This window comes from Pocillopora damicornis, chromosome 12 (genome assembly GCF_964200805.1).
Source record: "Pocillopora damicornis chromosome 12, jaPocDami1.2, whole genome shotgun sequence".
Classification (NCBI taxonomy): domain Eukaryota; kingdom Metazoa; phylum Cnidaria; class Anthozoa; order Scleractinia; family Pocilloporidae; genus Pocillopora; species Pocillopora damicornis.
In genome coordinates, this window is record NC_142681.1 from 3,965,986 (window position 1) to 3,975,884 (window position 9,899).

Genomic DNA, 9,899 nt, shown 5'->3' on the forward strand with positions numbered 1-9,899 from the left:
AGCAGACGCTTAGTTCAGACTTACGTGCTCTATTGGAGGGGTGGTTACCTACCTTTGCAGAAGAGGCAGTTTAAAGTAGGATGTAAGAAAATTAAGAAAATTAAGTAGGATGTAAGAATAGCGAGTTCTCATATCAACATTTCACTTCGAGCAAAAGAAAGTTTTCTTTCCGTTTCGGATAAAATGGCTTTTTTGTTTTGTTTTGTTTTGTTTTTTTTACTATTAAACGTCAGTTCTAAGACAAGTTTACACCCTCAGCATATTCATGATGTTCTCAATATCATTTTCCTGTACAACGTACTACAATATCGGGTAAAAAAATTATTATTAAAAGTTGTACTAAGCACTAAATATTTACAACTCCAACGTAAGAAGAATTTGGTGGCAGTAAGGCGATGTATAGCTTAAATGGTGAAACAGAGAACTAACTCTGAAGTGTAAATTAAAGCAAAATTAAAACTTTAATTTACACTTCAGAGTTAATTCTGTGTTTCACCATTTGTGTTCCCAGTGCTACGCGGCACAACGTTCAGATGTATAGCTTAGTATGCGCCCTAGTGCCTCACGGTCATATTTGACTTTCGTTTTCTGAGCTCTTAATAGGTTTTTAGTTCAATCAAAATCGGGTAACGTGCGTCAGCAGAGGCATTCACCAGGCATTACCTGCTGTTGGAAAATACACTTACTCCAGCCAATGGAATCGACAACGTATAATCACGCGAGTATTCCTACGCTTAGCGCGCGCAACTTATGTTTGTACGTTCAATAATGGGATACCATGGAACCGGTGTTCCTGAATTTCATTTCCTCGCTTTATTACCACCAAGGGCTGCATTGCCGAAAGCTTTGGGAGCTGTAGAAAAGCAGAGGTTTCTAGCTCCCATTTACCGCCGTTTTTCGTATTAAAGAACCTGAAAAGTGTTTCGTTCTCGTGAATTTCATGGAGCACTTCTAGGATTAAAATTTTAAACCACGGGATTATACGGGCGTATGTAGGAGTTGATTTTTTTTCAATTGTCGTTTGCAATATGTACAGGTATCAGAGCTTCTTTCCCTGTTGTTGTTTTGTATTCAGCAAGGACTGCTCTTGTCTTTGCTTTTCGGATTTGAAAGCAATCTTATTCGCTTTCTTTTCCATCCGTCGCACCTAGTAAACGAAAAAAAAAAAAAAAAGACAAATTTAAGTCAGTTCTGTTTATTTCTTTACCTTTAGGCATGGCAAGTGTTTGAAAACTAAACGCCGTCAAAAAAAACCTGAGTGCTTCTAAACAAAAAAATATACAGTTGTAGATGAATAAGTAATAAGAAAAGAACGCAAGGCGCAAGTTACTTTAAACCAAAGGATGTGTAGTTTGCGATCTACGATCTGCAGCATCAACCTCAGATTTAAGGAGACCAGAAAATATTATTTAAGTAAGAGAAAAAGAACAAATACAGAGGCTGTACTAGGCTAAGAAGGAACATGAATTGTCAGTGAGGATAGAGAGGACTGCAACTAAGGAGCTAACCCTTAGGGTCACTTTATTTCAAGAAACACAAACCGTAGCACAGTTGCAGAGTTTCCACAGTGTTTCGCCCTACGCAAAACATGTGTAAAGAAATGTGGGAAATTCTTCATTCAAAAGAATACCAACCTTTCTATCGTTCTTGATTTCTTGTTTCCTATGTTTTTTCTCTTCTTTAGTTTCGTCTTTGCTTCTGACCGTGTTGCGAGAAACATGCTTTTCTGTCTCCTCTGTTTCGCTGCGTTCGCCGGCTTGCACATTCTTGTTGGATACGCCGACTTGCGAAAGCACACCAAGTGGAATACCAGCCTTGGATAGTTTTATCGGCTTCACCTTAAAGGGAACCAAAAACAGTAAAGTAAAAACCGAAGTAGCCACAACAACCAATCATAGAAGAGGCAGCTATCGTAAGGAGCCAATGAGAACTTAAAGTAGACACTCGTTACTGACGTAAAGCGCGGGAAACCCAAACATCATAAGGAACTCGAAGTAAAAATACCTCATCGAAATAAAGCGCGGGAAAGATAATCAGAGCAGGTAATTATCGTAAGGAGCCAATGAGAACTCAGAGTAAACACACTTCACCGTCGAAGAGCGCAGGAAAGCCAATCAGAGCAAGGAAATTATTACAAAGGGCCAATGAGAACACAAAGTAAACACACGTCACCGAAGGCAAATACCACAAGAAGCCAATGAGAACTCAAAGTACACATCCATTGATTGATTAGTTTTTGTCTAATCTGATTGGTCTACCAACTGGTGAGATTTTTCTGAACCAATTACAATCCCGTATTAATGTTGAAAATTGTCAGTTGTCTTCTTGATTCTATCCTATCACAAAACAGGACTCATACGCCAAAGAACTTTGTCAAACGGGAAAATAATAAAAAAATTCTTATAATTGTTAAAAAAAAAACCGTTTGTAAATTTATAAATAAGCAAATTAAAGTGATAAGAAACTCACCCTTGGAGTGTCTTTAATCAGTTTGGGATGATTGTACAGGTTTGAATAAGTACCTAATAGTGATGATGGTAAAAATTTATTTACATTAGATTGTTAAAAGGCTAACATCTTAATCATTTCTGTCCTTTTACAAAAACTGACGAAATTGTTGTAATCTAAAACTGTCTCTCCACTTCTCAGTGTGTGTTAAACAGCACAACACAAACTAAATTGTAAAGAAGCAAAAGAACAAAATCACACTCAGAAGTAACAGATGCACCTTAAAACAAGGAGCTCAGTTACAAGAGTCGTGACTTAGTCACTGTCCCACAAGTGTAACGCTAAACCAGTGAACAAAGAACACCAGTCTGCTGACTAACTGTGGATCATAAAATAATAAAAATAAATATATTCTATTAAAAACTGACAAGTTATTTTTAAAGATGGGATGTCATTTTATCTCAGGGTATCAACAAGAGCAAATATGGCCTAATATGTTCTTTCTAACACCATACAGAATAACAGAAAAAAATAAATGTTGGCATTCTATTTGTTCTTCATAGCAATGTTAAAACAGGTGAAGTTGAAAAACTGAGCTAAACTTTTTGAGATTTGAAAAACCCTAACTCTTTCATATCACAAAACATTAGGCTAATAATTATTTTCCGACATAGATACTCACTTAAAATGGATTCACAGTCCCATTTCTCCTTGGGCTCCTCTGCAACTTTGACCAGTTCATCTGGAGAACTGTCACTGTCTTCATTCTTATCATGGCCTCTGACCAGTATACTCTCCTTAACATCAGACAAACTAGGAGAAATAATTTGTAGTCAGTAAATATGCATAGGTGGAACTGTAAAATATAATTTTTGTATATCACCTGGTCAACACTTTGGGCCATAGGATGGATCAATGAATTTACATATCCCTATTCACCTTCCTTCCATGTTTGTGAGTTTTTATTGTCATATCTTGTACAATATAAGACAAAAAGAAAACACACATGCTGGTGCTTCGATACATGACAACTGCCATGTTTTCAATGATGTAAGCATCCTGGTAAGCAACATTCACTTGTGCCCAGCCCTTCAAAATTGAAATATCTAATTCCAGGTCTACACAGTCTCTCTTTTTTTTTTAAAAATGGTGGCCAAGCGCACTCAGACGCAACAATTTTAATGCCTGAAAGGCTGGAAATTATGTTTCTGAGCTTCCATATTTCAAAATTTTCTGGGGGAGCATGCCTCTAGACCCCCCTTGTTTTGAGGGACCCTACAGTCCCCCAATGTGTTAATGCCACCTACTTAAGGTTGAGCAGACACCTATTTCATAACTTACTGAAAACCCTGCTAATATTCAATGGGTGGCATTGTGGCCCTGAGTAGAGTACACTGCTCCTGTTATTATCATGCAATGCCCATCTCTCAATTGTCACCAAGTTAATCAGTTTTTTAGAACTCACTCTTGTACTTGTTGGCTTTCAATGAATTCTTCAGCAAGAGCATTGAGCCTTTTACTGTCTGGCTGAATGGAGCCTTCTAACTCTTCATGATCCAGTGCTCCAATCTCATCTTCATCATATTCCTCCATCAACTAAAAACATAAATATTTATCAAATAACAACATAAGTTCTATGGATTTATCACTTCAAAATATTACCAGGTCCACCCACATATGTATGAAAAAAAAATATAAGTTTATGGACATTAGTAAGTGCAAATCATGATTGTTTTGTAAGTACTACTTATTATGTAAGTAATATTAGTATATTTAAACTGGAGTATATAGATTATCATTACTGTAAGAAGGGAGTTCGACAAAAAGAGTACCTTTTCAAATCTCTCATCTATAAGTTGCAAACCTAGAACCAAAATAACCAGACTTGAGTTATGAAAATTATAATAAACATAATAAGTTTCCTTACAAAATGTTCAATGACATAAAAATTCCCCTTTTCTTGATATTTTTGAGCAGTTAGTTTTCTGTGTTCTGCCTATCTGTCTGTCTAATTGTCTGTTTATTGGCTTGTCTGTCTCTTTCTTTGTTTTTTTGTCTGACCACTTGTCTGTCTACTTGTAACTCTGTCAGTCTGTCTGCTTGTCACTCTGTCTGTCTGCTTGTCTGTCTCCTTGCTTCATTCTCTCCTCTGTCAGTCTGCCATTCAAAAATCTTTTTGACATATGTCAATCTGTCTTTCTGTCTATTTATCTCTGTCTGTTTGTTTAACACAACATCAGAAGCTTGCACTATAGGGCATACCTAACAATACAATTATCCTTTTTTTTCCTTCCTAACCTTCATTCCTCCTTATTACAGATGATGTCATGGAATAGCTTGTAAATCTTGATTTAGTTTCCTCTTCCTCAAAATACGACATTCCATCATCTGACTCATCAGCCTCATCTGAAGGGTAATCATCCTCATCACTTTCATCTTCATCATCACTCTTAATCAAGTTGTCATCACTGCAAAGAAGAACATTTACATTTTTGCAGCAACAGAGTAATTCAAGACCATCTAAATATTTACCAGTACCAAGTTGTCCACAAAGAATCTGTCACACAGTAAACTTTGTAATAGAGAATAACAGCAAAAGTCTCCAAAAAAACAAAAAAAGTTCCACTTCATATAAAACAAGATTATTTTGTAACTTGTAAACTTTGGTTTAAAGAACAAAATATCTTTGAAACAACAAGTATTCAGGAAAAATTGTTTAGAGTTCAAAGTGTGTTAGACTTGCAAGGTACAAGTATGTCACATGGTCTACCAAAAAAGTACTAACCTTTCATAACATGCAAGTTCATCATTTGCCTGAAGAAAAGAAAAAATACGAATTTATTCTTAATAATAAAAGAACAACCTTTTACAAGATTAGTTGAACAGATTTAAGCAGTGATGCGAATAAAGAGAAAATGAAATTCCTCTAAAATATTCTTAAAAACACTTTTTCAATTCGGATTTATATATATCTTAAATTCTTGTGAGCAAAATACTAAAGGTAGAAAAACTGTGCTAAGATTATATCTACCTATTCTCCAAGCAGGCTGTTCATTTACATTTAGAGATAAGAAATACTCAAGCAGCTATACCAAACTTTGTGGTTAACTTTCAATAACCTGAGCGTTTTTTTAAACACTTAACACTATTCTCATGCTACTACATTTCTTAAAAAAAAAAAAAACCCCTCTTAAAAGACATCTCCATTACCTTCAACATAAAATCATCCTCTAAAATGTTATCAGGGTCATTCAAATCAAGCGCATCATCTAAGGCAGCTACAATATCAGGATCCAGGTCTGGGCGAGGACCTAAAATGAAAAATATGGAAACCAAATGAAATCAATATAATGATCAGTAGTTATGCATTCAAAGAACTTGTATTGGGAATCCTTGGATGCAATGTGCACAGCTTCACATTCGCTACTATGAATGACTTTTCACATCCTTACCCTATTATTACACTCTCTCTACACCTTAACCCTTTACCTCCCAAGATCTCATTAGTAATTCTCCTTACTGTCTGCCATATAGTTCTTTTGACATTAGTTTGGAGAATTTGGTATTGGATCAACTAATAATCTTCTAATTTATATTTTTCTACATTCTCATCACTTGTCTGCTTGATAGTGTATTGATATTGTAATGAGATATTCTGTCTCAGTCACTCATGGGTGTTAAAGGATTAACTTAGCAGTAGGTGTATATTGCCCTGAGCAATGCAAAAATATGGCTGTTTTGCAGTTTAGACTAAACACACAATTTTATTCCCCATTGTGTACATGGTCAGGCCAACTCAAGAGAGAAAAGAGATATCTGTTAATCACCTGACACTGGTGCAGCAAGATTAAGCATTCCCTCCTCTTCTTCATATCTGGAGGCAAACACTTCAGTTGGTAATTTGACTTTACCAAACTAGAAAAAGAGAATTAAATCAAATTCAGTTAATTTTAACATCAAAAGTATGTTGAGTGAAATCAACTTGTGATGAAAGGGCAAAGTGTTGTTAACAGTGAAGTCTGAGAAAATGCAACTTACCTCCACATGATCTGAAGTTTTCTTGGCTTCAATTACAGTCACATTATCAGGGAGTGGTTCCAAAGTAAAGTTTGTGCGAGGTTTAAGATGCTGCAAGTAATTGTAGTCATCGTCAAAGAAAATCCCATGCTGTCTTTCCTCCTCCTTCTTTTTATGCTCATCACTGAAGAAACAATTGCAATAATATTAATAGCAACATCAATAAAGTGATATTAATGCAGTACAAAATTCAGAAGTTACAGTAATTACCATATCACACTGGTCTGGTGTATAAACAGGAAAATAAAAAAGTACAATGTTACAAATAAGGACAACAACCTTAGTATCAAAGACATTAATTTAACTTGTTCTTTTTGTTTGTTCTTCCTTTTTTTCTTTTGGCTCTTCTAGTTTGTTTTGTTTGGTTTTCTTGAATTTTTCCCTTTGTTTACATGTGGATGTCAACTAAAGATTGTTAATCCTTTTGCTCCCAGATGTAATTAACATGGAATTTCTCCCTATAATATCCATATATTGTCCTACAAACAGGTATTGAGAAAACTCCAACTTATTAGGTAAAAGTTGTTATTATGATCTACCGTAATTTCCGGTCGATTACCCGCGGGTAATCTGTTGATTTTGCATTAAATCCGCGCCACTGCGGGTAATAGGGAGGTGCGGGTTATGTGACAATTTTAAATTCTTCTGGAAGTTGAATTGAAAAAATTTCTCACCTACCTGCGTTTCCACCTCTCAAATGAATTTTATTGTATCAAAAGTGCCACAAAGCGGCACGAAAACATGATGCCAACTCGAGTTTATTTCACGCATAATTAGTTGCATGACAAACAAATTTTTATCGGCACGCGTGAAAACAAAACCTTGATGGTGACAAAAATAATCCAAGGATATCCGGCGCATCAGTAACAAATTTCCAGTTTTCACTAGCTTGAGCTAAAGAGAATTTTCCCGTTTTAAGGGACTTGTTAGGCCCAGTAGAACAGGAGATATCGATTTTTTTGAGAAATTGCCAACAGTAATTTTAAATCCCAAATGCATCACCAGAATGTTGAAAATAATAGGTGCGAAACAAGTGGCACTGACGATGATGCATCTCAGACATCCGACATCAGTGACGATGAACAAATAACATCTACCGCAATTCTGGATCCTGTACTCGATGCGCAGTTAATGGACTTATTTAATAGTGACACTGAGGATGAAGATTTTAATGGATTTTGAACTGAACTTACTTTATCATTCAAGTTTTTAACACTCGCCCTGTATAATTTTACTGTTCAATTTTCACTGTATAATTTTATCAATAAAGTATAAGCTAATATTGACACAGAATTGTGCACATGTCTGAATCGAAAGACTGAAATGTATCGCCTTAATGTCACGTTTTCGCCACCGAAAAAGTTGAATAACAACGTGCGGGTTATCCACCGGTGCGGGTAATCCGTTGACTTTTTTTTTCGCCGTATGCAATAATCGGCCGGTGCGGGTAATCGGCCGTGCGGGTAATCGACCGGAAATTACGGTAACACTAAATTATCATAACTGATCCACAAGGAAATGTATAACAGCTAGAGGGGAGAATTAACAGTCAGATCTTGGGAGTTAAAGGGTTAAGAAGACTATTACAGAGGATAGAGGATTTTCTAGTGAAGAACTGTAGCATCTGGTACTGGATCATGCATGTAAAAAGGGTTTTATACAGTCACCACAATCAATTGGATGAATTATGATTACAAATATATTAATACTTTAAGCAATAGACTGCACTTCCTATTTTTTTACCAGTTTAATTACCTAAACAGGATGTTAGGAAACTCAAGAAAAGTATATCAATCACAAGCTAGAGGTGAGTGATTAACATACTTTTCAAGTGTTCACCCAACATCCCAAGCTGTTCTGAAACAAAATTCAATTTTTTCATGAGTTTACCAGTGCAATAAATGATTTTAACTGATCAAATTCCTCATAGCATCTCATTTATTTAATAAAATATTATAAATATACTTACATGGAGTCTATTTGACTTGAATCCTGAATGTAAGTAAAGCAAATAATTATTCACTCAATTTCAGGGGAACATATATGTTAATAAACAACATTTCTATAGCAGATGGTTTAAATGTTAGAGTATCAATGAATTGTATGGCCTGATTATTTACAATTTAAGACCTGGATGAAAAAGTCACATCACTTAACTTTAACTGACACGTTCAGTTTGAGTTGGTAAAACCAACTAAATAACTGTTCTTTTTATTTAACAACTACACCCTCAAATATTATTATCAAATGACCATTGTTTCTTTCCACAAACACAAATTTTTCTAAGAAAAAATTAACGGTAAATGTTTATCACTAATGTCTTTGAACTAATAAAATCAAATTCAACATTTTTTAGGAAACTTGATGAAACTTACCGTGAAGAACTTTCAAAACTTTTTCACACCAAATAGTGCTGTTATACCCGAGGAACATGTGCTGTGTTTTTAAGAATGTTGTTTACAGACCTTTTCAGACCGATGATAAATTTGATAAATGCTTAGATCCTAGAACTTTAATTTCAAGAATTAGATAATAATACATGCCTGACTTGAAGAATCGAGCGGTAGTAACACATGTTTAGAACTCTCCTCGTCCGCTTGTAAGGGATCTTTTTGACTCCGATGCACAAGTTGAAAACTGTGAGCACTTCTCTTGTCAATAAACGGCTTCTTTTTCTTCCCCTATGAGAGACACAGCTACATTGCTAATTTTTTCATACAAGAGATATGATATGTAAAAAGAACAGACTTAAAAAATCGTCACAAAGAGCTTACCATTCCAAATTTGTTCTCTCACATGTTCGCCGCCATGTTTGATCTTGTGCAATCACTTGCACCTTCAGTACTTTTCCAGCAGTAGCTGCGTTGAAAGAAACTTATGTCAAATAAGCTACATATTCGGTGACCAACGTCCAAGGCGGCTCATCCAACAAACTTATCTAAGATCAGCTTCCGATTTTCCCGTTAATAGTATACCATATTTTTGACAATTTTCAGCTGAACGATTCAAGAGGCTACGTCTTATTTTTTTTTCGTTTAGGAAATTTCAGCAAACAATCTTTAAAGTTTGCCTAATTTTCTCGTTTTTCATGCGAACTTGGTTCATAGTTTACCGTTGGTTTTTTCAATCCTACAGAGCTGATAATATGTACTCTCTCTTTTAAGACACTGCATTTCTTCCTTTGCAAAAGGATTCCTTGATAAAATACAACCTTTGCGTTAAATTTAACCGTCGATGACCGATCTTTCTGTCTCCTTTTCCCAGGAAAAACCGTGCGGCAATTAAAATGTTTCTTTTAAAACAGCGATTAAAAAAGTGCCAAAATCTTAATAAAATGTGGCAAACCAATATCATGAGTAAATCAAAATATCCCC

At 35.3% G+C, this 9,899-nt stretch overlaps 1 protein-coding gene across 1 annotated transcript; it reads right to left on the minus strand.

The window, feature by feature from the left end:
• Positions 1 to 188: 188 nt before the first annotated feature.
• On the minus strand, positions 189 to 9,437 carry LOC113685150 (protein LTV1 homolog). The gene is made up of 14 exons (XM_027202633.2): positions 9,300 to 9,437; positions 9,069 to 9,206; positions 8,495 to 8,517; positions 6,487 to 6,649; positions 6,276 to 6,363; positions 5,659 to 5,759; positions 5,234 to 5,262; positions 4,747 to 4,916; positions 4,281 to 4,312; positions 3,914 to 4,044; positions 3,131 to 3,261; positions 2,470 to 2,522; positions 1,635 to 1,838; positions 189 to 1,147 (listed from the first exon to the last, which is right to left on the minus strand). Exons 1-14 carry the CDS (start codon positions 9,300 to 9,302, stop codon positions 1,040 to 1,042), a joined length of 1,374 nt encoding a protein of 457 aa, XP_027058434.2. The 5' UTR covers positions 9,303 to 9,437; the 3' UTR covers positions 189 to 1,039.
• Between the last annotated feature and the right edge of the window lie 462 nt (positions 9,438 to 9,899).

Coding starts and splice junctions, on each gene's coding strand:
- LOC113685150 (XM_027202633.2), bottom strand. Junction 8,518..9,068: donor CGCTCGATTCTTCAAGTCAG/GCATGTATTATT, acceptor ACTTACATTCAG/GATTCAAGTCAAATAGACTC. Junction 3,262..3,913: donor GAAAGCCAACAAGTACAAGA/GTGAGTTCTAAA, acceptor TATTTCTCCTAG/TTTGTCTGATGTTAAGGAGA.